The 26,166-nt window shown below is 56.7% G+C and overlaps 4 protein-coding genes across 12 annotated transcripts; 1 reads left to right on the forward strand and 3 right to left on the reverse strand.

Moving 5' to 3' along the window:
• Positions 1 to 3,701: 3,701 nt before the first annotated feature.
• On the forward strand, positions 3,702 to 9,419 carry B4GALT3 (beta-1,4-galactosyltransferase 3). Of its 6 annotated transcripts, none has more exons than XM_039246493.1 (9): positions 3,714 to 3,801; positions 4,213 to 4,398; positions 4,591 to 4,736; positions 5,090 to 5,364; positions 5,928 to 6,163; positions 6,755 to 6,945; positions 7,077 to 7,199; positions 8,406 to 8,510; positions 8,642 to 9,419. In XM_039246493.1, exons 4-9 carry the CDS (start codon positions 5,103 to 5,105, stop codon positions 8,913 to 8,915), a joined length of 1,191 nt encoding a protein of 396 aa, XP_039102424.1. In that variant the 5' UTR covers positions 3,714 to 3,801; positions 4,213 to 4,398; positions 4,591 to 4,736; positions 5,090 to 5,102; the 3' UTR covers positions 8,916 to 9,419. The 6 variants fall into 6 exon arrangements, with proteins under 6 accessions (XP_039102425.1, XP_039102423.1, XP_039102424.1 ...); XM_039246495.1 differs by having other exon boundaries at positions 4,662 to 4,736; XM_039246494.1 differs by lacking the exon at positions 4,213 to 4,398 and having other exon boundaries at positions 3,702 to 3,801; positions 5,067 to 5,364.
• Positions 9,420 to 9,518: 99 nt separating this feature from the next.
• On the reverse strand, positions 9,519 to 13,221 carry PPOX (protoporphyrinogen oxidase). 3 transcript variants are annotated; one of them, XM_039246511.1, is made up of 13 exons: positions 13,041 to 13,221; positions 12,765 to 12,870; positions 12,495 to 12,629; positions 12,207 to 12,322; positions 11,930 to 12,062; positions 11,479 to 11,623; positions 11,179 to 11,369; positions 10,713 to 10,773; positions 10,411 to 10,529; positions 10,222 to 10,332; positions 9,983 to 10,132; positions 9,825 to 9,867; positions 9,519 to 9,742 (listed from the first exon to the last, which is right to left on the reverse strand). In XM_039246511.1, the coding sequence occupies exons 2-13, from the start codon at positions 12,849 to 12,851 to the stop codon at positions 9,600 to 9,602; spliced, it is 1,434 nt and encodes a 477-aa protein (XP_039102442.1). In that variant the 5' UTR covers positions 12,852 to 12,870; positions 13,041 to 13,221; the 3' UTR covers positions 9,519 to 9,599. The 3 variants fall into 3 exon arrangements, with proteins under 3 accessions (XP_039102442.1, XP_039102444.1, XP_039102443.1); XM_039246513.1 differs by lacking the exon at positions 12,765 to 12,870 and having other exon boundaries at positions 13,041 to 13,129; XM_039246512.1 differs by lacking the exons at positions 12,765 to 12,870; positions 13,041 to 13,221 and having other exon boundaries at positions 11,930 to 12,067; positions 12,487 to 12,578.
• Positions 13,222 to 13,990: 769 nt separating this feature from the next.
• USP21 (ubiquitin specific peptidase 21) lies at positions 13,991 to 20,063 on the reverse strand. The gene is made up of 13 exons (XM_039246449.1): positions 19,852 to 20,063; positions 18,419 to 19,039; positions 17,552 to 17,611; positions 17,264 to 17,384; positions 16,943 to 17,054; positions 16,610 to 16,765; positions 16,080 to 16,144; positions 15,735 to 15,838; positions 15,464 to 15,550; positions 15,102 to 15,180; positions 14,755 to 14,862; positions 14,538 to 14,652; positions 13,991 to 14,363 (listed from the first exon to the last, which is right to left on the reverse strand). The coding sequence occupies exons 2-13, from the start codon at positions 19,016 to 19,018 to the stop codon at positions 14,273 to 14,275; spliced, it is 1,698 nt and encodes a 565-aa protein (XP_039102380.1). The 5' UTR covers positions 19,019 to 19,039; positions 19,852 to 20,063; the 3' UTR covers positions 13,991 to 14,272.
• A 628-nt stretch (positions 20,064 to 20,691) lies between these two features.
• UFC1 (ubiquitin-fold modifier conjugating enzyme 1) lies at positions 20,692 to 25,417 on the reverse strand. Of its 2 annotated transcripts, none has more exons than XM_039246451.1 (6): positions 25,267 to 25,417; positions 22,370 to 22,491; positions 22,063 to 22,126; positions 21,666 to 21,742; positions 21,334 to 21,424; positions 20,692 to 21,130 (listed from the first exon to the last, which is right to left on the reverse strand). In XM_039246451.1, exons 1-6 carry the CDS (start codon positions 25,387 to 25,389, stop codon positions 21,050 to 21,052), a joined length of 558 nt encoding a protein of 185 aa, XP_039102382.1. In that variant the 5' UTR covers positions 25,390 to 25,417; the 3' UTR covers positions 20,692 to 21,049. The 2 variants fall into 2 exon arrangements, with proteins under 2 accessions (XP_039102382.1, XP_039102383.1); XM_039246452.1 differs by having other exon boundaries at positions 22,370 to 22,437; positions 25,267 to 25,416.
• Between the last annotated feature and the right edge of the window lie 749 nt (positions 25,418 to 26,166).

Genomic DNA, 26,166 nt, shown 5'->3' on the forward strand with positions numbered 1-26,166 from the left:
GGATTCTCCCTCTCCCTCTCTCTCTGCTCCTCCCCTGCTCACTCGCGTACTCTCTCTGTCTCAAAAAGAAACATTAAAAAAAAATATATATATATATTTATATATATATATAAAATGGTGTGTTGGGGCCCATGTCTGGGTGTCTGGCTTCTAGTAAATGTCGATACATGCTGATTCTCTTCCCCTCAAATCTCTTCCTTTGCCTGCCCCCCTTCCCACTCCTTCATTAGCATGAGAAAGTAAGTATATCAAGGAACTGTCTAGGTTAGATCTAAGATGGGCTATTTTGCAGGATTTGTGCTACAAGTTCTGAGTTACGTTCAGGGGACGATAAGAGGGAAGACATGATCCCTGTCCTCAGAGTTCACAGTCTGGTGGCTGAGACAGTAAGGTAAGATCAAGATGCCAGCCCCATGTGACAGATAGCCTGACAGATGGGGGGCACCGAGTATAGAGTGTGGGGTCACAAGTATTCCCGGAGGAGGTGTCTGCCTCCCCTTCTAGAAGAAGGCTGTGAGGCTGCAGGGCCCCGAAGGAGAGTAGGATGGTGCTGAGGGAAGAAAGAATTTCTGCTGGCGAGGGGGCAGCTCGAGGGTTCTTCTCTGTTCTGCAGAATGAAAGAGAAGTAAAGCGAACAGCTTTGAAGCTGGAGCAGAATCTTGTAAGGAGCAAGTAGGGCTGGACGGGGTAGGTCTGGGGGGACACGTGGAATGGGAGAGAGAGGATTTTAAAGACATTGGGCCATGCAGTAAAATGGGCTCCTGCTCCATGTGCTGTCTCCCGATGCCTCTGATGTTTCCTTGAGAAACTAGAGATGTAAATTCCTTTAAATTAATTTCGAATACTACACTGCATTTCTTCTATTGCATGTGTGTCATGACTGGGCCACTACGGGCCCCAGGATTTTTAAATTTTTATTATTATTATTTTTTTAAAATATTTATTCATTTTTGAGAGACAGACAGAGTGCAAATAGAGGAGTATCGGAGAGAGAGGGAGACACAGAATCCAAAGCAGGCTCTAGGCTCTCAGCTGTCAGCACAGAGCCCACCGAGGGGCTCGAACCCACGAACCATGAGATCACGACCTGAGCTGGAGTCGGAATCATAACCGACTGAGCCACTCTTCCACCCCTATTATTATTTTTGAAGTTTATTTACTTATTTTGAGAGAGACAGAGACTATGTGAGTCGGGGAGGGACAGAGAGAGAGGAGACAGAGAATCCCAAGCAGGCTCCACACTGTCAGCACAGAGCCCCACACGGGGCTCAAACTCATGAAACCCTGAGATCATGACCTGAGCTGAAACCAAGAATAGGATGCTTAACTGACTGAGCCCCCCAGGATTTATTCAGAACATAGGAAGACAGGATATTGGGGTAGAAACCAGCATATCAGAATTTAAGTTTTCGGAGCTGTAGCAGTTCTAGGTGATGACCAAGTCCGGAGTGTGGCCAGGGTGAAATGGAAGAGAGGTGCAAGCTCTTGACAATGAAGCTTGCACATGAATGCAGGGGAACTGTAGCAGATGGCAGGTGGAGACACGGGATAGAAGATCAAGGTCAGTTTTTCAAGAACTGAATGCCGTGGAGGAGCAGAGGCTCAGGGGAAGGTCCTCTGAGTGAACCACATTTCCACTTTCCCTAGGAGTCTGTCTTTTCCACTACACAGTGAGCTCCTTAAAAAATCAGGGATTTTACTCTATTCCTACTTTGTGCTCAGAATTCAGATATACTGAATATCTACTTCTGCTGGCATTATTGCACAGTTCACAATATAACAAAACCCTTTAAGATGGGGTTCATTTTACAGATGAAACCTAGAAAGTGTATCGTTCAACATCACGTAGCCAGTATGTGTGTGTGATCGAAAGCTGATGATTATGCTGAAACCCACCACGATCTCATTTTGAACCTCCACAGGCATCTCCAATTCATTAAGTCCAAAGTTTAACTTGTCATCTCTACTGTTCGGCCCAAATGTGCTTCTTCTAAGTTTTGCTTCTTACTGAATGATATCGCCATCCACCCAGCAGTCCACATCAGGAATCGCCTGGGTGGCTCAGCCAGTTGAGCGTGCGACTCTAGGTTTCAGCTCAGGTCGTGTAATCTCTCTCAAGATAAATAAATAACATTTTTTTAAATGCAGTTTTCAGAAAAAGGTAAAATGACTGTCACGCTGCTAAAGAAACAATTCTTTTGACGACACTTGTTCAAAGGGTAAGGAAGACTTTTTTCGGGACTATTGTGGTAAGTGTAAAGATTAATCCCGCCAGAGAGAGGTTGGGCTCCACTCTGAGTACAATCAGGACAAGAGGGTATTTATAGCCAATGAGAAGAATGAGAGGGTCAGTGGATGGAAAATTAAACCCGGGAGGAGGAGATTCTGGCTAAAGTGACTTAGCAGGATTCTGGCTGAAAGTGGCTAGTGGTCCAAGGATGAGGCCTCTTTTCAAAGACTGACTGAAGTTTGGTCAAGGAGAGTTTTTGTCAATATCCAAATAAAAATAAACACGTGTTAAAGATTTTATTTAACACATGAGGGAACTGGCAGATGTTATAGCTGGTTTAAAAGAAAATCTAGGGGCGCCTGGGTGGCTTAGTCGGTTAAGCGTCCGACTTTCGCTTAGAACATGATCTCGCGGTTCGTGGGTTCGAGCCCCACGTCGGGTTCTGTGCTGACTGCCAGCTCAGAACCTGGAGCCTGTTTCAGTCTGTGACTCCCTCTCTCTCTGACCCTCCCCTGCTCACGCTGTCTCTCTCTCTCTCTCTCTCTCCTAGAAATAAATAAAACATTAAAAAAAAGAAAAGAAAAGAAAATCTAAAGAACAGACACATTTACAGATCCAGAATACAGAAATGAATATGAAAATGGAGGCGGAAACTGTTTTGTATAATGTGGGGAACAGGGGGTCAATTGAACCTCGGTATTGGGACAAAATTAGCATTTTGATCAGTTACCTACAGAGAGTTGTAAAAACAGTTCCCATGGAAACAGAATCTCCTAAGGCAGCCGGATCATCACTTCTGGGAAGTCTTTCCGAGACTCTGCGTGTGAATGGGTTGCAATTTCTGGGCGGTCATGTTGATCACACTATATTGTTTATATCCCTCCCTTCCTCCCATACAGGCTCACAAGAGCATGAGCTTTTTGAGGCAGACACTGTGGGTACTAAGGGAGCCTCCATTATACTCTAATAGCTGGGAAAATGCAATTTTAAATTAAATCGGACGCTGCCCTTCCCTCCTCTCTCAATGTTTCCTTGTTTTATTAACTAACCGTTTCTATTTCAAGGTCTGCTGGACACCCTGGGTATACAAAAATGCGCCTGAGCAATCGCAACGATATACCCTGAGCAAGAAACAACTGTGATACTAAGTGGCACTAAGTTTCAGGGGCGCCACGGACACGCCGGGAAGGGGCTGGCCCGCGGGGACAGGTCTCGGGACGCGCCAGAAAGTGTCGTACTGGCCTCTGGGTCAGGCTCGGCCCTGCAAGAGAGCCCAGGTTTGAGCTGATGGTCTTCCCAGTCTGAGCGGTGGGAAACGGCATCCGGTCCGGAGCGCGTCCAGGAGGGAGAGCCCCCGCCGGCTCCCGGAGCCCTCCAGCCCCGCCCACCTGCGCTCCGGCCTCAGTCCCAGCGCCCCGCCTGCCCGGTGGGCCCCGCCCAGGCCCCGCCCATGACGCCAGGCCCCGCCCCGTGACGCTAGGCCCCGCCCAGCGGCGCCCGCTTCCAAGATGGCGGCGGCGATGCCTGCCAGGCTGTCCCGGTGGCGGTGACGACGGGAAGCCGGAGAGCAGGTATGTGGGCTGGGGATGATGGGGTGAGAGGCCCGGGAGAAAGGCTCGGACGACTGGCAGGTTGAGAAGTTTGGGGGAAAGGTTGGAGACCAGCTTGAGCAGGGAGGGGGTCCCGGCTGGACATCGGGCAGAGGCCGGTGGGCTCACGTTGCAAATGAAAGCGGAGGTTGGGGTGGGATGGGGGTGCGCGGGAAGAACTGGTATGTGACCCTCTGCAGAGCGCTGACCACGCCCCTTAGGTGAGCCAGCCCAGGTACCCCCGCCAGGTTCTGCCCGGCCCTCCCTCCCCCTGCCTCACTTTTAGCCGTAACCCTCCTCCCCACCCCCGCTGGGACCGGGACCGGGTCGAAACGGTAGAGGACGCCACCCCCACTCTCCTCCCCGCCGCGCTCCGGGGCTGTTTGCTTGCAGCTCCCAGGTGGTCACGCTCTCTGCACCTGCGGAGCTAGCTCCCAGGCACTTGAAGAACGGAAAGGAGCCTGTTTCCTACTCCGCCCTTGGTTCTCCTGAGGCCACTCCACAGCCCTGTCGCGACTGACTCACCCCTTGGCGAAAATAATGTCTCCATTAGCTGCCCTGTCCCTACTCCCCAAACAGGTTGGTCCTGTTGGGGTGGGGTATGGTTAAGTAAGCGTGAACCCGGCACTGTGGGGCAGCCGGGGCAGAGGCCGGGGACCTAGCTTCTCTGGCTCCTCCCCTTTTCTTTCCAGCCACTTGCCCTCACTTCCCCCGCTGGGGAAACCAGATTCACCCCGGTGTTGATCTCTGCCTTGACCACTTGTGTTACAGCTGGCCCCAGGATCGCTGTCGGAGCGCCGGATGGAGCCCTTCTGTGTCCTCTGTGACATTTCCAATTTTAGATAATGCCTCACATCTCTGCCCCGCCGGGACCCCCCGAGGCCCCCATGATCCCGGAGAAGACCGCTTGAACCTAGGTGAGTCCGTCCCTCTCTAAAATTGGAAGGGGGGTTCTCCAGGGACTCCCTTGGAAATGGACATGGGACCTGAATGATGTAAGCATTCTTGGGGGTGGGGACCGAGAGTAGTTGGCTGAGCGGTTCTGGGAGGAGGTGGAGGAGAGCGAAACTTGGGCTGGAAGCAGGTGTTGGGGCTGCTGGTGGTTACATTCTGTTTCTTCTCTGCGCCTGACTGTACACCTGTGTGCTCCCTTCTGTGATTTTGTCCTTTATCTCTTCTTCCTCTTAACTCTTGGCACCACCTTCCTTCTCAACTTATGATCTCTCTGCTGGCTTGCTTGTTGCCAGAACTGTCCTCTCTCCCTCCTCAGACCTCACCCCAGGATGCTGCGGAGGCTGCTGGAGCGGCCCTGCACACTGGCCCTGCTTGTGGGCTCCCAGCTGGCTGTCATGATGTACCTGTCCCTGGGGGGCTTCCGAAGCCTCAGCACCCTATTTGGCCGCGAGCAGGGGCCGACATTTGACTATTCTCATCCCCATGATGTCTACAGTAACCTCAGTCACCTGCCCGGGGCCCCCGTTGCCCCAGGGGGCCCTCCAGCTCCTCAAGGTCTGCCCTACTGTCCAGAAAGATCTCCTCTCTTAGGTGAGTGCAGAGTGGAGGAGGAAGAAAAGGGAAGGCCAAGGTGTGGGGACAGAGCTAGGGCGGCAGGAGACGGACTTGGACTGTGTGGAAGAAACTGGAAGGTGGGCTGAGGTGGAGGTGGAGCCCACTCTGAATTTGGACTTTAGATTGGGCTCCCGGATTGAGCCCCAGCTTCCCACTGCCTGGCCGTTTGTGTGCTCTTCCTGCCCTGGGCGAGGAATTGCTTCCTTTGTGGGTGAGCTCTGCTTTAGTTACTTGGAAGTCCTGTTTTTCTCCATCTCCTCACTGGAGCCTCCAGCCTGGCGAGGCGGGAGAGAGTGATGGAAGCCTAAAGTGAGGTAGGCTAGGTAAGGAGCCTGTGCCTTTCAGACTTTGGATAGCTGTTTCCCAATGATGGGAAATGCAAAAGCCTTGTGAGGTTTGTAGGGAGCCCTTGGGAAAGCTGAGCCCCAGAACGAGACTTCCAGGGCCGGCCCGCGGTGTTCCCAGGCCCTGGTGGGGGGGGGGGTCCTTCTTTTCTTACTGCCCCTCTAATCCCTGACCTTGCTGTTCCCTCCCCACAGTGGGGCCCGTGTCCGTGTCCTTTAGCCCAGTGCCGTCGCTGGCAGAGATTGTGGAGAGGAACCCCCGAGTGGAAGCGGGGGGCCGGTACCGGCCCGCAGGGTGTGAGGCCCGCTCCCGGACAGCCATCATCGTGCCCCACCGTGCCCGGGAGCACCACCTGCGCCTGCTGCTCTACCACCTACACCCCTTCCTGCAGCGCCAGCAGCTCGCGTACGGCATCTACGTCATCCACCAGGTACTCCCAGGCTCCGCCCTCCTCCCTCCTGTAAGGAAGCCCAGAGTCCGAGCCACTCCCCTCCCACATAGCAGGTCCCTGGAATGATCTTGAGAGGGTCAGACTGTTGAAGGCGGGGAAAGCCCCGGCACCGGCTTGTCAGCCCCGCAAGCCCCCTCGTTCTGTGTAGGGCCTTATTCCCTCTGTCCTCTACGCTCCACGATTTTTCCTGTGTTGAATTTGCAATGGTGCAAATTTGGAACTGGCCAGATTTGGGCTAAAATTAGTCCTGCCCTTTGTCCCACATGTGACCTTGAACAAGATTCTTAACCCCCTAAAATGAGGCAGAGAGTGAAAACTAGTAGACATCTGCTTTCCGTGGCTATGGTTGTCAGGATCAAATGCTGAGCAGCGGCATGTAAGTATCACACACGGGCTGAGGCTCAAAGACTATTGGCTGAATGAAGACTGAAAGTTGTCTTTCTCTCCATTCTCCTCGCCACTCCCCCCGCCGCCGCCCGCTTTGATCCCCCTCCTTTCACGCCTGTACTTCGGCCCCTCTTCTCCATGCCGCCTGCAGACATGGTCGGGTTCTCCTCCATTACCTTCCAGGCTGGCAATGGGACCTTTAACAGGGCCAAGCTGCTGAACGTTGGCGTGCGGGAGGCCCTGCGTGACGAGGAATGGGACTGCCTCTTCCTGCACGACGTGGACCTGCTGCCCGAGAACGACCACAACCTGTACGTGTGTGACCCCCGGGGACCCCGGCATGTCGCTGTCGCCATGAACAAGTTTGGATACAGGTAGAGGGCACGAGAGGGTGCCGGGAAGTAGGGAGCCCTACTGTCCGTGGGAAGGAGAGCCAAGGGGGTGTGGGTGGGGATGGATGTCTCCCCCAGAGACTTGTGGATTCCAGGCACCTTTCTCCCCCCAGCCTCCCGTACCCCCAGTACTTCGGAGGAGTCTCGGCGCTCACCCCTGACCAGTACCTGAAGATGAATGGCTTCCCCAATGAATACTGGGGCTGGGGCGGTGAGGATGACGACATTGCTACCAGGTCAGACTTCCTGCCACCCTTCCCCACCCCCGCCTCAGCCTGGGGGCCTGTCCTCCGGGACCACGCCTGCCTCTAGCCCTTTCACACCAGCCTCTAGGAGGCTGGACCTGCACTGGGCCTGTCCCTCTCCTTCAGCTTTTTCCCCAGTTCGGGCTTTGCACGGGCTGTGCATGCTGTTCCCGTTCTGTCACCACCACACACACACACCCCTCCCCCCCATCCCGGTCTCCTAAGTCCTGATGAGTTATGTTTCTGGGAGAGACGACGGGATCCGTAGGCTAGAGTATCATGGAATTCCAGAGGTGGAAGACGGCCGAGCAACACTTCAGTCCTGCCTCCTGCTAGGCTTGCACCCAGGCCACTGTCTGGGGCAGGGGAGGAGGGGCTCTGCTCCATATAGCCCAGAATCGCTTCTTTGGTTGGAGTCTGTGTCTTTGGCTCGATGCCAGCTCATTTTTAGCATGTGAAACATTTTGACCTTCAGCCTCAGCTGACCCAGTTTCGTATCTGTGGTGTGAGGATTTGGGCTTGTTCTGCTAGACCCACTGCGTCCCTCCCCCTTGTCCCCTCCGGGATGAGCTCTCTGAAGTCGTGTCCTCTGTGTGTGTGTGAAGGACCCAGCAGTTTCTAAACGTACTATCCTTCCAGTACCTTCCTGGGCCTCTAGGGACCTAGAGGTCTCGCTCCTGTGTGTCTGAGTTGGGGTTTGTTTCTTTCCGGGTCCCAACTACTTGGTTCCGTTCTTTTTTCTTTTCCTAACGTTGGAGACAGGTGGAGGGGGCGGGGTGGGGGAGTTGAGGCAGCTCAGCCACCGTCCTAGGTGAGAGATGCTGAGCTTGGGGCCGCAACTCTCGGTCTTGTCCTGTTGTTTTGATCAAAGGGCTCCTCTCCCTACCCGGCCCTTCCCAGGAAACAAAGGTGGGAGGTGCAAACCCCCCTCTGCTGGTTGTTGAACAGGCCCCGGGGTTTGGGTCCATGGGCAGCAGCCCCTGAGCCTTCAGACACATCCGGCTTCTACGTTCTTTTGTGCCATTTCCTTCTTTCTGTTTGAATTTCCCTCCTCTTCCGGTACGTGGCACTTTGTTGCCTAACCAGTAAGAGTGGCTCTTTGCGTAAAAAACTCAGAACCGCTTCCTTGCTGGCCGTACGTAGCTCTTGGTGCTCTGTCAGGAGCTTTCCTCCACGGCGCCCTCACTCTTCCCATAGGGTACGTCTGGCTGGGATGAAGATCTCGCGCCCCCCGACATCTGTCGGGCACTATAAGATGGTGAAGCACCGAGGTGATAAGGGCAACGAGGAGAATCCCCACAGGTAGGGAGGACTGCCCGGGAACGGTTACTGGGTCCTCAGGCTTCTGCATCGCGGCCAGGAAACTCTCAAGCGGTCCCTAGGTTCCCGGCCGTTTCTTTCTGGGCCTTAGTTCTCCAACCTCTGACCCTCAGATTTGACCTCCTGGTCCGTACCCAGAATTCTTGGACGCAAGATGGGATGAACTCACTGACGTACCGACTGCTGGCTCGAGAGCTGGGCCCTCTCTATACCAACATCACAGCAGACATTGGAACTGATCCTCGGGGTCCCCGGACTCCCTCTGGTCCCCGTTACCCACCTGGTTCCTCCCAGGCCTTCCGTCAGGAGATGCTGCAGCGCCGGCCCCCGGCCCGGCCCGGCCCTCTGCCCACTGCCAACCACACAGCCCCCCAGGGCTCACACTGACTCCTTCCCGCCCACCTCAATCATGAACCTGAATCTGAGGGGCCGTGCTCTCCCCGCCCTCAGCTCCTCACTGCTCTCCGAGGGGAGGTTGGGGGACGGAACTCCAGTGCTGTGCTGGAGACCAGGGCCTCTCTTCACTGCTGGACTGGAGCTGGGCTCCTTTAGACCTGGGGGGGGGGTCCCTCTTTCTAGGGCCACCCGCCAGGGCTTATGACTGTGAATCCTTGATGTCATGATTTTATGTGATGACTCCTGAGAGTCCCTGGCCCCTGGGGGTAAGAGCAGGGCTGGACCCCAAGTCCCTTCCTCTTCCATGGGGAGAAGAGTGATCCGGCTTTTCCTGGGACCTCTGTGAATATTTATTCTATTTATGGTCGAGGAAGTATGTTTGGTGAAGGAAGCCCCTCCGTGGGGCCCTTCTGTCAGTGCTGGACCTTCCATGGACCTGGCTCAGGGGGCTGGGATTTTGATATATTTTCTAATAAAGGACTTTGTCTTGCCTCTGCCCATGCTCGCTATATCCCAGGCACCTTGTGCCTGTCTTTGCGCCCTCCCCCTCCCCCCGGCGCCACCTTATGCCCGTAGGTAACAGAACCACCCAGATCCAGGGAAGCTCCAGTGACTTTTATTTTCGTGGGTCAAGAACTGCCACCAGCAAGGCCAGAAGGTGGTGGGCGCTGGGGGTCAGCTGTCTGGTTCCGAGCCCAGGACCCGGGCTGCCGCCTGGCGCCCACTCTCTATACAGTCATTGACGGCAACACCCTCATAGGAGGCTCCGGCCAGAGTCAAGGGCAGCCTCTGAGAAGCCAGGAATTGTGTAGCTGCCTCTGGAAGGAAGAGATGGCAGGGCAGTGAGAGCTGGGGCCCGGCTTCCTTGCCCTCCTCAGCGCGGTCGCTCTCCCAACTCACCCAGTTTTTGCCAGTGGCCTAGTGTGTACTGGGGGATGCAGTTCTGGGGAGAGAAGGGGGGATACAGGGAAACTGTTGATGCCCAAAGCCGAGCAGATGACGACAAACAGCCCAGTACCTGCCCTCAGTGGGAGTCAAGGCACGTTCACCCCACTCACCTTGTGGAGATGGACCAAGCAGTGGCTTGGCGGCTCCTTCAGCCCCAACTGGGTGGCAGCTGCTTCCTGGGCCTGCTGTTGGAGCAGCTCCTGAGATAGGACAGCGCCCCTGGCTTCCAGCGTCTGTAACCAGGACCCCCCCAGCATCACCTAGGGAGAGACCAGGGCACTGAGCGGCCTGGCCTGACCCGTGCTGGGTACGGGAGCCGTCCGGAAACCCCCCCGCTGCCGCTTCTCACAGTCACTCGGAGGCCGGGGGGGCTTCCGTCCTGCTCAGGGAAAGCCACCGAGTCATAAACGATTCCCAGGACGCCTGGGTCTTCTGAGGACGGCACCAGATGTCCGAATCCCTGGACAGAGGAGCACACTGGGTCAGGAGGGAAAGGTTCCGGTCGAGCCCACGCCTCACGTTCCCGTGTCACAGCTACCTGCACAGGCAGCCGCGCTCCTCGGTACTGCAGATTCACCACAGCCACGGACACCGCGGGGATGGCGCGCAGGGCCCGGGCCAGAGGCGCAGCCTCCGCAGGGAGCAGCGTGCTGAGCACTGGGGGGGGGGAGCAGGCGGAGGCCCGCGTCAGGAGGCCTTCACGCCAGTCTCACCCGCCCTCCCCAGGGTGAGACTCCCACAGGGATGACCGGCTCAAGGGCACGGGATGGTCCTGTGGGTCCCGGACGCTACACTTTGCGTCACTCCCGCCGGGGAAGGGGACGGTGGCGACCCCGTTACCTGAAGCTGGAAGCGCACTGATAATGTGGTCAGCGTCCAGGCTCCCGTCCCCTAGAGACACCTGACAGGACGAAAACACTGGAGTGACAGACAGAACGGGAATGTTGCCTCAGCGTCCCAGGCACCAAACTGGCAGGAGAGACTGTGCGTCCCCCCACCCCCATTACTGCAGGAAGTGGGCCAGCCAGCAGTCAGCGTGGCCTGTCTGAAAGGTGCGGTGGAGCCGGGCTGGCCCTTCCCCTCTCTAAGCCACGTATAAGCACCGCTTCTGCCCACAGCTGGATCAAGCAGGTCTTGGAAGAAGGTCTACAAATAAAGTCTAAGACCCTAGGGTAGCCCACACCTAAACAGCATCTAGGAAAACCCCGGATAAGTAGTCCTGCCAGCCCGGGCCTGGTTAAAACATTGAGGCAAAGATGGAAACTCCCACTACACGCGCCCATGACACAGCAGGGGGCTCTCCTACCTTCCAGCGCCCGTCTGCCTGGAGGCTGAGCCCACAGGCGGGCTGGCTTCTGAGAATATGGACCCCCCTACTAGTCAGGTGGGAGGTGAGGGCTTGGGGCAACGTCTCCAGGCCTCCGCGCAGTGACCACTGGCTCCAGCGCTCGGCTCGGGCCTGGCAAATGAGTGCCGAGTCTAGCCGTGGGCTCTGCCCTGCACGGGGAGGAGGCAGGGACGCATCATTAAAACAGGACCCTGGCCTCCGGCCCCTCACTCTGGCGACCCTTAGTATCTTCGCTCCCTTGAACCAATCCCCGCTCACCGGCTCCCAGCAGCAGCCCCAGCAAAACGGAGCGATGGGTTTGCTCTGCTTGGAAGAGACTGGGAAAGCAGGACCTGACGCTGAGCTCTCGGCTGTTGCCTGCAAACACTCCCCGGCAGAGACTGTCCATGGCTAGAGACGCCACCTTCGGGGTGAGACCGGGATTGAGAGGCCAAGGAAGAAGCCCCACAGAGCAGTTCCTGTTGGCCCTGTTTGGCCGGGAACCGGGGTGGGGTAGGGTTTCAGCCACGAAGCAGTCCCGCTAGAACAAAGGAACGGGGAGAGAGTGAAGGCACCCACTCCCGGCACTGTGTTCTGAGGACTACTGGGTTTGATGAGAAGAGGGCATCCCCGAGCCCTGCATAAGAGCCCCTAGGTGGCAGGTTTGAGTGAGGGGACTCTGCAGCTGGTTAGGAGGGGAGGGTTTGGGGGGGCCTCTAGGCCACGTTACCTCGGGTCCAAGGCGGCGCTGGGCAAAACTGTGCACAGTCTCATCAGGGTCTTTGCCCCTGGGTGCGGTCAACTCCCTCAGCCCAGCCCAAAACAGAGGTTTGGAGAAGGGCGGTGAAGGGCGGAAGAGCCCCCTGCGCTGAGGAAGGCACAGTCATTTCCATTCATCTGGCTCCACTTGCCCGGGCGGCGGACAGACTGGGAGATGCAGCCGTGGAAGGGGTGAGAGCCAGGCGGGCAGGGTAGAGAGTCGTGCAGGAAGGGGGTGACAGCGTTACCTGAGGCCAGAGGGCAGCGCATGCAGGGCGCCACCTACATACAGGAACCTGTTCTTGGCAGCTGGGTGATCACCCCGGACAGGCAACACTTCTGAGTCCAAGCCAAGCTCAGAAACCTGCTCTCCACACACCCCCAGGGAGAGGAGAAACTCAGGAAAGGACTGGCCCACCGATGCTTCCTCCCAAGTCTGTCCTCTAGTGAAGGGCCTTCCGCAAGCACCCCCCCCCCCCCCCCCCCCCCCCCCTCCCCCCCCCCCCCCCCCCCCAGGCATTCCATAACCTTCCCACCAGGAGCAGGGTCCGGGCTCCCAGAGCTCCCGCCGGCCGAATTCCTCGAGGTCCAAGTTCAAAGATAGCGCCACCTGGCCCTCGGACTGAGCGGATCCAGCCTCCCAGACGCTCGCTGGCCTCCACCAGGACCACCTGGGGACAAGACGGCGGCACGGCCTGTAGCCTCGGGTAAATGGTCTGCAGGGGAAGAGGGCAGCGCGCTCCCTTTTGGCAGAAAAGCGAAAAGGGTATTAAAGCACACTCCCTCTAGCACGACGGGGCACTCACCTTGGGGGGACAGGGGGCCCGGCTCAGGTGGTAACTGGCGGCCAAGCCGCTGATGCCTCCTCCCAGCACGACCACGGTCCGGCCCATTAGGAAACCTGGGCGTAGCCTGGGCGAGGGGTGGGGGGGATCGGACAGGCTGACGGGGCTGCACCTGCTCTGCACAAGCCCCCCAGGTTCCACGTTCCACCCCCGGCCACTCACTGTTCCTGGGGAAACCCGCCAAGCCCGCGGAGGGTGTGGAGCCAGTGAGGTCCCCTCCCAGGACCCAGGACTCACCCGCGAGAGGGCCGAGAGAACTGCCAGGAGAGGTCTCCGGGCTCCCCGGCCGGCGCCCGGCGGGGACGCGGATAAGGGCCCCGCCCGCGCTATCTACTGGGGCAGCGGTCGGGGCGCCGCCGGGGGCCCCAGGCCCGCGGCTCGGAAGCCGCCTCTCCGTCCGCCCCCTTCGGGCCCTCCGACTCCGCGTGCACGCCCCCTCTCCGGATTGGTGGGCCCTGGGAGGCCCCGGATGACGCCCGCCAATGAGAGCACAGAGCTGGCGGCGGCTCCTCCCCGCCGCGCAGAGGCCGGCCCTGCGTGAGGCTGCGGCACGGAGCGGCGGTTAACCGGTTAGGCGCCAGTTGGGGAGGGAGGCCGCCCGGGCCCTGCCTTCCCCCGAGGGCTGCGGCGGCGAGGGCTGGGGCCGGGTCAGCGGGCCGCGGGCTGAGGCTTCCCTGGCCCGGCGACGGTGACAGCCCTGGGGCGGGAGGAGGGGGCGGGGGAGAGGCGAGCGCTGGGTGCAGGGAGAGCGGGCAGGGACACGGGCTGCTCCGTGGGGAGGCGGCTCCGTAAACAGTTCCATGGTGTTAGCAACAGCCTGGGCCTACGGGAGCCGGGGCGGCCCGGCAACGCGCCCCGTGTTTGTCAACAGGGGTCCTCGGGTGCCTCGCCCTCGAGGGGCAGCCCCGTTCCGGGCAGAGCCCGGCGCAGGCACTGGCCTCCCCGTAGCTTCTCGAGTCGCGGGGTTGCCTTCCCTCTTTCCCCCAACGGAAACCTTCGCTGCTTGGCCAGACGCGGCCGCCACCCCGCGTGTCCGGGCCCGGCGCCCCCACCTCCACCCGAGAGCGCCCCCACCTCCACCCGAGAGCGCCCCCATCTGCTCGGAGAAGGAACTGGGTCCCAGAAGGGCTCGGGTTCGGCCGGCTCTCTGTCCACCCCCTAAGCACAAATACAAACAAGGGCATCACTTTTTCTTAATAAATTTATTCACAAAAAAAGTGAGATTGTAGAGGGTCTGGGGGCTGTACACGGGGCAGGGGCCTAGGAAGCTCTGTACACGGGGCTGGGAGACGAGGGAGCCTCCAGGTGGAAGGGTACTTCTTAATAAAAAAAATAATGGGAGCTACAACCACCGCCTCCCCCCTCCCCGATTAAAAAGACACAAAAATAGACGTCTCTGAGGTAAATGGGGAGCCTGGGGCTTGAGGGTGTTGAAAGGGTTTCACAGGTGCCAGGGCGTCAAGGGGGTGTCACAGGCACCGGGGTGGCTCCTGCATCAGTTGGTAGAACAGCACGTAGCCCTCGCTGGACGCCACCTGGTTTTCACTGACAGGGGAGACACTGGGAAGAAAGGAGAGGGGGGCAGGGCTGGCGGCCATTCCTGGATATTCCCCCCTCCCCACGGGACCAACCTCCCGGCCTCTGGGAAGAGCACACTGCGCTTTTCTGGGGCTTCATATTAGGGCAAGGCGGCGGCGGGGACGGGGCAGGGGTCGCGGGGGCGGCTGCTCTCACCGAGAATCATTGTAGACGTGCCAGCCAGTCTGGCACCGGCACAGGGCCGTGTAGTGGCCGTAGTGGACGCTGCCCGAGTGGTTGCAGAGGGCGTACAGCTGATATACGGGGCTTCCTGTAGGGTGACAGTCGATCCAATCCTACGGTCAGAGCTGTGACCGCTCCCCCTCTCCCCCGCCCCCCTTTTAAGGAGCTCTTCGGAACCTTCCAGACTTACCGGCTTTGTCACTGGCAAAGTCCCCTAGGCTCAGTCGCTGCAGTGGAAAGTCTACACCTACTGAACTTTTCTTGATGGAGCCTCGAGAGGCGGAAAATCGATTAAGATCTAAACCCTAGTTAAGGAGCATGTTGAGGGGGGCGGAGGGCATTTGAAGGGGACTGAGGTTTTGAATGCTGTCCCCTCCCCTCTGGGCTGAGGCAGGAAGAGGTGGAGTGGCAGGCTTTTCCTAAGGAAAATGCGATTCCCAAACGTCCAGCCTCTGTCCAGCCTCTGCAGACACGGAAAATGAGGTGGGGGTGGGGGGGGACTGGACCAGGGAAAGGAGAATTTGAAGATTAGGATACGGAGCACAAGGATTCGGGGGAATCTTTGCACTGTCAACTTTTTGGTACTTCGTGTTTTCTGCCGACATCGATCGCACACCTGGATGGATGTCAAATAACGTCGAGTTAGTGTGCGCCTCCCCTCAACTGGCTTTTCTGACACCTTAACTCACAGATTTCCGGTGCTCCCCGGCACTTCCTTCTCCCCGGGCCACTCCCCTTTTCCTAGGATTACCAGGAAGCATCCGAGAGCCCAACACAAACCCAGACGTACAAATACTATCTGGGATCCAAAGCATCACGCGACCCCTTTAACTCAGATCCGGCCCCCTCCCCGTCCAGACCTCCCACCCTTACTGTATCCCTCGTGGAAGCCCACATACTGGAGCATTCTCTGACTCTAGCTCTTCTTCCTTGGTGAAAAGGCTGAAACAATCCCGCAGAGATACCTTGCCCCCGGCAAATCCTTTCTGGGGGAAAACGGGAATGAAAGGTCAGCACGTTCCGGATTTGCTTCCCCACCTCTTCTCCATCAATCCAGGCTTCACGTCTTCTCCAGACACCCACAGGGTTCCCTCCCACGCTCTGGGGGTGGGCAGGGACAGGGCACAGAACCCATGTCCCATCCACCCCTGGAATCCTCTGGACTCCCACCTTGGGGATGGGCAGGGACAGGTCACAAAAAACCTCGAAGGTCGTGGAGCGATACCCACAGGCCTGGCACTTGAGACAACTTTTCAGCTGGCCCACAAACAGGTCTAGACAGAAGTGAAGAGGCGGGACAAACAGTCATTAAGGGGGTGCCTGAGACGCTCCTCGGCCCCCACCCCTCTGCCTGACCCTTCCCTTCCCAGCGCCAGCACTCCTAACAACCCCCTCGCCCTCGTCTGCGTTTCCATCCTCTAGTCTTGCTCCCACACCCCTTCAAGGGCCAGTCTATCTCCCAGGCCTGCACCCCCCCCACGCTGATTTGCCCCCATGGCTTTGCCCGTTCCGTACCCACAATCTTGCTGTCTTCCCGCTCCAGGTAACGCTTCCACATTAGGTTGGCTCGGTCATCATCACTACCACAGATCAAGGGAAGTGGGGAGCACCCGTGAGACGGCGGGGACACGGGGGCGGGCCCAACACCACGGAAACGACTCACACGGCCCTGCACCCCACCCATACCCCAGCTCCTTCCCTGCCTTTCAAAGAAGTGTCAAAGGAGTAATGGTTCAGAAGGCTTTCTGGGGAATCCCAAGGCGATAGAAAAGACAGGAACAAGGGCCAGGGCAGAGCGGCCAACTTCACGACGCCCCTGGTTGTAAACGACCCCCTCTCCCTCCACACAGGGCCCAGCACTGTCCTCTCCTCCATCTGCACCCCTTGGCCTCCTTCCTCCAACCTCTGCCCTGCTTCTCAAACCATTTTTGGAGCTAAGCGTTTCCCTGGTCCCTACATCCTCGATCTGGACTAGCTCGGCTCTGTGTAGGGTGAAGGCTTTGCCAAGAACGTACGGGAAGGGGAGGGAGGGAGAGTGACCCTACCTCAAGTCCGGTTCTTCTAGCAGAGCCCCCCCGCGGCGGGGCTGAGAGGGAGCCGCACCGCTGGCCAAGATTGGCGGAGCCCGGCGGCCTCGTCGGTTGATTTCGAGGTGCAGCCGCTCCATGAGGAGCTTCAGGAACTCCTGGGCATCCTGCTGGCTGTGGCCACAAAGCAGAGTGTGGGCCGCCCGCCCCCACCCGGTCCCCAGACACTATCCCCACCCACCCCCCAGTCAGTCCCGCTTCCTGGGTGAGGAACACCCGAAGGCCCAGGACAATGCAGCCAGGGTCCTGGCTCAGCCCAGGGAGGACCCTCGTACCCTCCAGCTCTCCCACCTGTATCCAGAGAAGGAGGGAACGTATTTCTGGAAGACAGCTCGGAATCGGGTGGGGTTCACAGCTTCGCAGGAGTCAGGATGCCACAGGGCACCGATCACATCTGCAAAGGCTGTTGGGGCAGGTGCGGGAGACCAAGGTGAGAGACTGGAAGAGGCGGCCCGAGGCGGCTCAGAGGGTGGCAAGCCACTGCTAGGGAAGCAGGCAGCAGGACACACAGACACGCGGCCAGATTTAATGGCTGGGGCTGCCATGACTGGCAGATGGACCCAGAAGGTGGGGCGGGGCCCGGAAAGCAGGGAGCAAGGGTGGCTGCCCTACCTTCAGTGAGCTCTTGGGCTCGACCCCCTCCAGGCACCTCTTGCCGGAAGTCCCTTCGCAGACAGAAGTCCCGAAGCGGCCGAGTGCTGCTCAAACACTGGAGCACTGCGTTCAGGAAGCACTGGGGAGCGGGAGAGACACCGCCGTCGTTGCCACAGACCAGTGGCCTGCCACCTAGAAGGGCTCCAGTGCTCTCCTTCCCCTCTCCCCCCAGGTCAGCACCCCCCGCCCCCCACCGCACCATTTCACATTCCCATTCAAGAGGAAGGACTAGAGAGTGGCTCTCACCGTGTTCCCCAGATTTCGGAGGCCGACATGACCAGAGCCCAGGAGCAGCGTGTGATGAGCCTGGAAAGTCAGAGTGGAGTCAGCAGTTTCCCATCCATCCTGCCTGGCACTCTGACCTTTCAACAGCATGGCTGCCCACCACTTCCCCACCCCTGGGGAAGCGCCCCCAAGCTCCACCCTCTCTCCCCCACCGGGTACTGGGGGCTCCCTACCTCACTGGCCATGAGCAGGAAGCCCATCACAGCCGAGTGTAGCACGGACTCGGCCATGGCCGTCCCACCTGCTCCCCACTTACTCCTCTGCCCGGCCAGCCGGCGCCGCAGCTCCTGGGGCAGCTCCCCCAGCACGGGCATGGCTGCCCAGCCGCTCCCCACGCCCACCTTGCTTCCCCCAAGGCCCCCTCCCGCCCCCGTGGCCCCTTCCTGAGCCCTCTCCTGGTGGCTCCAACTGCACTCAACCCCGCGCACTCAGCTTGGGAAATGGACAACCACACTAACTCAGATGTCCTGGGCCCGCCCCTCATCAGCTCCAGAGACTAATTAGGCCTAGGCGGCAGCCGAGGAGACAGGGTGAAGCAAGGGAGAGGAAGGGCCTGGGGACGCGGAAGAATTCCAAATGGCTGGGCTCATTCCCCGGGGATTGAAACGGCACACCACGCCTGCGAGTCACAGATGACCCCGGAAAAAAAGGTCTGTGAGGCTTGAGGGCACTTAAGGAAGGGACAGGAGAGTCCTTGCTGCTGCGGTGAGGGACTGGGAAGGGAACTTGGGGGAAAAGAGGGACAGGAAAGACACACGATGGCAAGAAAGCTGGAGGCCCAGAGAGGGGCATGGGCACGCAAGGCCGCGGGTGCCGCCGGGTCCTCACCATTTTGTCATCGGAGTAGAAAGACTCGGAGGGCCGGGCAGATATGACGTGGAAGGAGCCATGGGAAGTAGGGGGCTCCGTCCGTATACTGAGCAAGGTTGGGGGGCCAGGAAAGCCCCCGAGGCGGCGGAGAGAAGCGCTGCGTCTCAAAGTGGGTGGCTCAGGCCGCAGCGCCAGGCGGCTGAGCGCGGCCCCGAGCTCTCCAGCGCTGCGGTGCCCTCCCAGCGCAATGCCCATAGGCCGCAAGTCCCCGCTGCTCACAGACTTGGACCGAGCTAGGTTGGTCCTGGAAGGGAGAGGCAGAGCCACGGTCGGGGGTGGGGAGCCAGGCAGGTGAACTCCATGATCCGCCCGAAGGGGTCCTCTGGGACGAGGGCCTGAGGTCCGACCCCGTCCCAGCTCCAGTTTCTTGAGCCGTTCCTCAGGGGGACCCGGCCGGGGAGGCAGAGGTCTTAACATGGGGTTCGGCCCCGGGGCTGGGTTTCGGCGCTCCTTGCTTCGGGCCCGTGGGGCAAACGGTAGCTTGGATCCCACTCGGGGCTGGACATTAACAGGTGGCTCTCGGGTCCGGCCCAGGCGGTGCTCAGAGGCCTGGGGCATTGTGGACACCACAGGCTGGACCTGGGAGGAGAAGAGAGGGTCAGTATTTGAACGTGGAGGGAGGTGGGGACCTAGGTTACCACAGCTACATACTCCACGGGCAGTAACAGCGTCTGTCACATCAGTCACTGTATTCCCAGCACCTAGCCTCGTGCTTGGCACAAAGTACATACTTAGTATCCATTGAGTAAATGAATGAATGATAGCAGCCCACTGCTTTGACTCTTTCTATATTCCTCACCCCCTTCCTGCCGAACACCACTTTACTGAAAAGCCAACGATAGTCTCTATCTGGGCTGTCTTCATGATCTAAAGGCCAATGACAAGGGCCCCCATACCTGGCTGGTCAATGGGAGGTGCCCGGGGTCAGTTAGAACCTCTGGACAAATGAGGGTGTGGATGTAAGGAAAACAGCCCAAAAGACAGCACTCCACCCTCACGCCCCTGCCCTCCGGGCTGCAACGAAGCGGACGAAATGGGTGACCGGCGAATCACTCCCTCCCCCACCTCTGAGCTCCAACGAGACGTTGGGGCTCAGGGGCAGTGGCGGGGAGGGAGGTCGAACAAGCCCCTCATCTCCGCACCTCTCCCACCACGGCAGGGCTTCCGCCGGGTCCGCCCCCCTCGAGGGCAGAAAGGCCGAGGCCGCTGATTGGCTATGGGGTCCGGCGGCGTACTCCCTGCGGTCCACGGATGCTGTCCCTCCAGCCCAGATCCCCCAGGCCTGCTGGGCCCCCCGCGCCCTGCCTTTGTGGAGGGCGTCCTTTCGGGTCTGGAGCAGCCTGCCCGCGGCCCCCACCCCCCACCCCACGCCATAGCGCCCTGGCCCGTACCTGTCCCCCGGTGAGGCAGCGGGGGAGGCCAGCCGGGGCCAAGCCCCAGCTCAAGGCCACCCCCTACTACCCCCGTGCAGCCCCCCCGAGGGCCGGGCTGCAGCTTTAGCTGCAGCTGTTGCCCAGATCTCTCCCGCCGCAGGGGCCGCCGCCATCTTTGTTGGTCCCGCCCGGCCACCGGCCACCGGCTTCACCGCCTCTCACGGCGCCTGCGCACCCACACTCGGCATCCACCCACCTCCTTCCTCGGCGCTTGCGTGAACCCGCCCCTTTGGCTCCGCCGCCGACACCATGGAAACGCAGCCAACTTTAGGACCGCCGGTTCCCAGCTCTGCTCTGAATGGTTTTTAAATCATCTCTCCATAGCAAGCCCCCCTGAAGCACAGGGTCCTGTGACCCATAGGGATGAAGATCTGATAGTTGTCGTATGGCCCCGAGGCTTGCGGCACGGATCCTTGCCAGGGAGCAGGGGTGCCTGTGTGGAAAGCTGCAATGCTTGGGTCCAGCCCGCAGACCAGCGGAGAAGCATCCAGCACTCCACATAGGGATGGGAAGACTCCCCGGAGGGCGGGGAATGCTGGTCCTGCAAAACCATTCCTCTAGCATCTTGCAGACCAAAGCAGTAGGCACCCCGCTAAAAGACACGAGCGGATCTCTGCAAGCAGATTTCAGCAGGAGGGAGCGCAGTCAAGATTTCCTTTCCTTTCCCAGCTCCTGGGGAATCCCCCATTTCCCCCTCCCTCCAAACTAATGTAGTTGTACACGTGCCTTGGGTCTCAGCCTGCTCGCCCTTAGCCTGCTCACCCTCTCCGTCACAGCCACCGATGAGAACCACGGGCCATCAGAAGCAGCAGCTTTTATTGATGAGTTCTCTCCAGAAACCAAAAAGACTGTGCACCCACTTTCCAGCCTGCTTCCCATCCTTCCTGGATCTCATATTGCCCCACTGGGGGAAGGGATATAAATTGCCTTGGTTTTCCAAAGCCCCAGTCTCTCCCTTTCCTGTGTAGCCTTAGAAATTCAGTGGCGATACTGTTGTTTATTTTTTTCAGCAATGCCTGATGCAGCTACTTAGTAACAATTATGGGTGGAGGGGTTTGGGGGGAAGCAGCTGGATGAGTAGGAGTGATGCACAGGAAACAGGAACAGAATGTAGCCTGTCAAAGGTCCCTCTGTCCTGCCTTGGTGGCTTGATCCTTCATTGGTTGCATTTCTCTTTATGCTGAATCACGCCCTTCTGAATGAGATCGGGGATTTCCACTGCCAGCCATGGACCCAGCTGCAATACAAGGGAGACCCTGCTGAGATCACCACCACCCACCCAGTCAATGCCCCTCGTTCCATCAGAAGCTCCTTCCTGGAGAGATTTGATGGACATGCCCAAGGAAAACACTGTTATTCCCTGTTTACTCTCAGTTACTTTACATTGCTCAGTGCCTAATTCCCCTCCCTACCTTTATATACCAAATACCCCAAACTTACCCCCAGAGCCATGAGATGAGCTAGTCCAAACTTGGGCACATTCCGGGCCCACAAAGGCTTAAAGTGATCAGTCAGGCATATTTTGCCACCCCTATGGGGGGAGGGGGGGACAAGAGGAAGAAGGTGTTGACAGGCAAGGTTTACCATAAAGCATAACAACCTCTTAGAAGCGCAGGGTGACTGCTAGTGATCAGAATTAAGCACGAGGTCAGCTAAGTGCTTCGCCCAGATGTGGCCGAGGAGGGCTGGGAGGCCCTCTAGGACAATTCCTGTCTCCCAGAGTTCTTCCCTGAGGCCTCTTTGACCTTTTCCCATCTCCTGTTGAGTCCTACCTGTACATCTTTGCTGTTTTCCCATCCAGTTCAGGGACTGCAATTTCTGGAGCGGTAGTGGGATATGTAATAGGAATCTGGAGGAATTATAAGGCCTTAATGAAACAGAATTGAGATAGAAGGGAACTATCTAATCACACATATTTCCTGGTTGAACTGAAATGTGTGACACACCCCCCCCCCCCCCCCAAGCCGCATGCACACACTGGGATTCTGGACATGGAGAGTAGTGGCTGTCATCTATGGTTGCTTCAATCCTCAGCATTTCCCTCCCGGTTTTTTTCCCCCCTCCTGTTTTAAAAGTTGTCTTTGGTTCCTCCAAAAAGGTTAGCTTGTTAACGGCCACCTAATCTCTCCCCTACCACTAACTTCCATATTTCCCATTCATCATACTCACGTCAAACTCAATGTCAAACTCATATTTGAGCAGGTCATGGATGTACCAGCATTTTCCAAACCACCTGGAACAAAGACCAAATTGAACAAGGTCCAATCTGTCCCTTCTTCTCATACTCAAATAATATATTCTTGGCTTAGGTGATCAGTCTGGGAGACTCATGGGATGGCAACTGGGGTGCTCTGGAGCTGTGGGCGTGGAGACAGCTAACAGGAGGCAGGGAGGCCTGGCAGTGGGCTTTGGGACATCACAGTGCTCAAGCCATGTAAGATTCCCACCCCCAAAACTACCAAGAGGGTCTGCCTACCGAGTCCCTTCCTTGTTGGACTCCAGTCGGAACCAATCATTGTCGGCATTCTTGTTGTTTTCTACGTACTGAAAGCAGAGAATGAGGTCTTTGAGGAGGGAGCTGAGGGCAAGGGCAGTCCTCTTCCCTCAAAAGAAAAGTGTGTGATTACTTGCTCTCTTGGTGTGTACCCAACTTTTCATTCTTTTTTTTAAAGTTCACATTTTGAGAGGAGGTGAGCACAAGCAGGGAGGAGCAGAGATAAAGGGAGCGAGAGAGAATCCCAAGCAGGCTCTTGGCTGACAGCGCAGAGCCTGACTCGGGCTCGATCCCATGAATCAAGAGATCACGACCTGAGTCAGAAGCTTAACCAACTGAGCCTCCCTGGTGTCCCTCCCCTCCCACTCCTCCCCACTCCCCCACTTCCACCGCCACCCCCACCCCAACTGACATAAGCAAAGCTGAAGACACAGTTACACTGGTACGTAGGAGATTTGCCCAGAGCAGAGAATAGAATGTTTGGGTTCCACTCTATTTAGCAGGCACAAAACACTTGATAATATTGACGAGGTTCTCTTCCCAAGTCTGATACTGTCTGCCCTCAGCCCACAACTTATTTTATAGTATACTCCCTCCCTGGAGGACTTCACATAGTCCTGGTTAAAAAAAATTTTTTTAGTGTTTATTTATTTTTGAGAGAGAGACAGAGACAGAGACAGAGTGGGAAAAGGGGAGGGGCAGATAGAGAGGGAGACACAGAATCTGAAGCAGACTCCAAGCTGTCAGCAAGGAGCCAGACACAGGGCTTGAACTCATGAACCTCGAGATCATGACCTGAGCCGAGAGATCATGACCAGAGCCGAAGATGGACGCTTAGCTGACTGAGCTGCACAGGCTCCCCAAACGTAGTCATGGTTTTGACTAGTACATGATGTTGACTTCCAAATCTTTACTTTAGTCCAGACCCTTTCTCAGAGTTTCAGACTCTAGTATCCAACTTTAGATTGAAATTTCTTTCTTTTTAAAATAATTTGTTTAAAATGGTTTTATTTATTTTTGAGAGAGAGAGAGAGAGAAAAAGCAGACCAAGAGAGGGGCAGAGAGAGAGAGAAAGAGGGAGACACAGAATCCGAGGCGGACTCCAGGCTCTGAGCTGTCAGCACAGAGCCTGACGTGGGGCTCGAACTCATGAACCTTGAGGTCATGACGTGAGCCAAAGACGGATGCTTAACCAACTGAGCCACCCAGGCATCCCTGTATACTGAAATTTTTACTTTCACTTCACAGGTACCTCAAACTCAGCATTTCCCCCTTGTCCTTCAGACCATTTTTTCACTGCATCAATCTCGATGACAGCATTCACTCAGTCATGCAAGCCATACCCTGGGAGTCACCCTTGACCTTCCCTCTCCTCTCCTCTCCTCCCCACCAGTCCTTCACGATGTCCTGCTAATTTCACCCTTTGAATGTTCTTCAAATCTACCTCTTCTCTCTATCGTCACTATACCTATCCAGTTTAGATCATCACCTTTCTTTTGCTGGATTCATGACAGTCCCCTAGATTTGCTTCCTTCCTTCAATCTTACCTCTTTCAATTCTATTTTCTTCTCTACTGCCACTGTGATTGGTCCAAACCCAATCTGACCATGCTATCCCTCAGCTTAAACTACTTTAAAGGTATTAAAGTACCTACAACAAAAATTTCAAGAGCTCAAGCCTATGTCTCAAGGCTTGTCTACCCATCCCTGCCATACACTTGATGGCTTAGCAACTCTGAAATGCTTTTGTTTCTATATTTCTTCATTGCATCATGCCATTTCTCGCTTCTATGCTTTTGCTCATGCTGTTCCTTTCCCCATGAACATCTTTCTCTTATCCTGTTTATCATTTTAGCTTACGTTTTCTCTTTAAGGCTCAGCTCAAGCATTGCCTCTTCCAGGAAGCCTTCCCTGACAAGACCCTAGCTGAATTACGTATCTCACCTTCTGCTCTCAAAAATCCTAGAGGGACGCCTGGGTGGCTTAGTCGGTTAAGCGTCCGACTTTCACTTAGGTCATGATCTCGCGGTTCGTGGGTTCGAGCCCCGCGTCGGGCTCTGTGCTGACTGCCAGCTCAGAGCCTGGAGCCTGTTTCAGTCTGTGACTCCCTCTCTCTCTGACCCTCCCCTGCTCACGCTGTCGCTCTGTCTCTCTCTCTCCTAGAAATAAATCAAACATTTTAAAATAAATCCTAGCAAGCTTTCCCTCTCCCTCTCCCGCCCCTTAATGAATCATAATGATTTGTTTCTATCCATCTCAGTAGGCTCCACCTTATGCAGCTTTGGATCCCGTTCCTAGGTGCTAAGTGTACAACAAATCTGGTGGGGGGGGGGGGGTAGTGAATAACGTGCTGCCGCCCTTTGAAACAGAGACCACTGTAAGGAAGACAAAACTTTCTTCTCTTTCCACAGAAGGGAGATGAGTTGAGAAAATGGCTCATTCCTAACTGCGAGTTTCACTCAACTCTTGGCAACTAACACTTACTTGAATTTGCATCCCTATCCGGTGTGCTCCCTTAGGAAGAGCGAAGGAGTCATCTCTATGAGCCAGGGACTGGGAGCCCCAGGAATCCCTTTTGACTACCTCCCCTCCATCCAGGAGAGCAAACACCTGGAGGCAGAGAGACACGTCACCTTCCGGGGAGGCGTATCCCTAAAATAACTGCTGCTTTGGCCCCACTTGGGCTCCCAAACTGAGTTTCCTTTACCCCCTCCCCATCATACCTTCCTAAGTCCCCCAGCCCCACAATCGTCCAGTTTCTATGAATTTGGAAGTTAAACTTTATAACCGGAAGCGGCTTCCACACGGAGCCGATTCCTAAGGACACCCGATTACCCGCAACCCTTCTGCGACGCGGTCGGTCGGAGAACCAAAACTAACCCGGATAAGAGACTGATATTCCTCTTTGAGTCGCTGCACCCACAACTCACGATCTCGAGGTCCGGCGTTAGTCTTCAGCACCGGAATCTCAGACACCACACGCCGGGTAGCCTCGTCCGCCATCTTGGACGAGGGCGCCGGAGAAACGCGGAAGTGGTATCGCCTGCAATTCACACTCAGGGGGCGCCATCTTTACTGTGGGAAGATGGGCTGTTGGGCTGCTTCAGACTTCTTTGAGTGAGATCTTTATTTTCTTGTAACGAAGACAGATTTGTCACCTGGTCACTTGCTTGTGGGTGCAACGGGAAAAAGAGAATGGAACGGATTGCTTCTTCATAGGGTACCTGTCATTAAAAAAATCCGCAGATTTCTCAAAGGGTGACTTCCGCTCATGCTCAGAGAAGTAATCTCAGAAAACTCGGAAGCCTTCCCAAACTTGGGAGAGTTGTTAGAACTTCAGGCTGTTGTAGGCACTGTGCCCGGCACTGTTTTCTTGAAACGCGCTGTTCACATGTTTGAATAAGCTTCCTTAGCTTCCATGTAGTTCGGTTCAGGTAGCAGGGGCAAAGCAGTCATGCAATAGAAGGATATTAACCTCGTGAGAATTTTTGGAAACCATGGAGAATCAAAGTATACACAGCCTCGGTCCTGAAGAATTAACACAATCGAATTAGAGAATTCTAAAGCGCCAAAGGAGTTTAGAGATCGCAGGAAAACTTGCCATAGTCTAGCCTACACATGTTTTTTTTTTTCCTTTTACTTTTTTTTTATTTTTTACAAATAGTTTATTGTCAAATTAGTTTCCACATAACACCCAGTGCTCATCCCCACAAGTGTCCTCCTCCATGCCCATCCCCCCTCCCCCCCACATCCATCAGTCCTCAGTTTTTGTCAGCATTC

This window comes from Hyaena hyaena, unplaced genomic scaffold (assembly GCF_003009895.1).
Source record: "Hyaena hyaena isolate Hyena2069 unplaced genomic scaffold, ASM300989v1 scaffold_281, whole genome shotgun sequence".
Classification (NCBI taxonomy): domain Eukaryota; kingdom Metazoa; phylum Chordata; class Mammalia; order Carnivora; family Hyaenidae; genus Hyaena; species Hyaena hyaena.

Bases quoted from the DNA above. Each gene is read 5' to 3' on its own strand.
- B4GALT3 (XM_039246494.1), top strand. From the start codon at position 5,103: ATGCTGCGGAGGCTGCTGGAGCGGCCCTGCACACTGGCCCTGCTTGTG. The intron at 5,365-5,927 runs GTGAGTGCAGAG...CCCTCCCCACAG, and splicing joins AGAAAGATCTCCTCTCTTAG to TGGGGCCCGTGTCCGTGTCC. The intron at 8,511-8,641 runs GTAGGGAGGACT...TCTGACCCTCAG, and splicing joins AACGAGGAGAATCCCCACAG to ATTTGACCTCCTGGTCCGTA.
- PPOX (XM_039246511.1), bottom strand. From the start codon at position 12,851: ATGGGCCGGACCGTGGTCGTGCTGGGAGGAGGCATCAGCGGCTTGGCC. The intron at 12,323-12,494 runs GTGGGAAGGTTA...TGTGGAGAGCAG, and splicing joins GAGCCCGGACCCTGCTCCTG to GTTTCTGAGCTTGGCTTGGA. The intron at 9,868-9,982 runs GTGAGTGGGGTG...TTCTCTCCCCAG, and splicing joins GCTTGGTCCATCTCCACAAG to AACTGCATCCCCCAGTACAC.
- USP21 (XM_039246449.1), bottom strand. From the start codon at position 19,018: ATGCCCCAGGCCTCTGAGCACCGCCTGGGCCGGACCCGAGAGCCACCT. The intron at 16,766-16,942 runs GTGGGAGAGCTG...TTGTGGCCACAG, and splicing joins CCCTCCTTCTCTGGATACAG to CCAGCAGGATGCCCAGGAGT. The intron at 16,145-16,609 runs GTAGGGTCACTC...GATCTGTGGTAG, and splicing joins CTAGAAGAACCGGACTTGAG to TGATGATGACCGAGCCAACC.
- UFC1 (XM_039246451.1), bottom strand. From the start codon at position 25,389: ATGGCGGACGAGGCTACCCGGCGTGTGGTGTCTGAGATTCCGGTGCTG. The intron at 22,127-22,369 runs GTAGGCAGACCC...TCTTTGTTCCAG, and splicing joins TCCAACAAGGAAGGGACTCG to GTGGTTTGGAAAATGCTGGT. The intron at 21,131-21,333 runs GTAAGTTTGGGG...CTTGTATTGCAG, and splicing joins CTCATCTCATGGCTCTGGGG to CTGGGTCCATGGCTGGCAGT.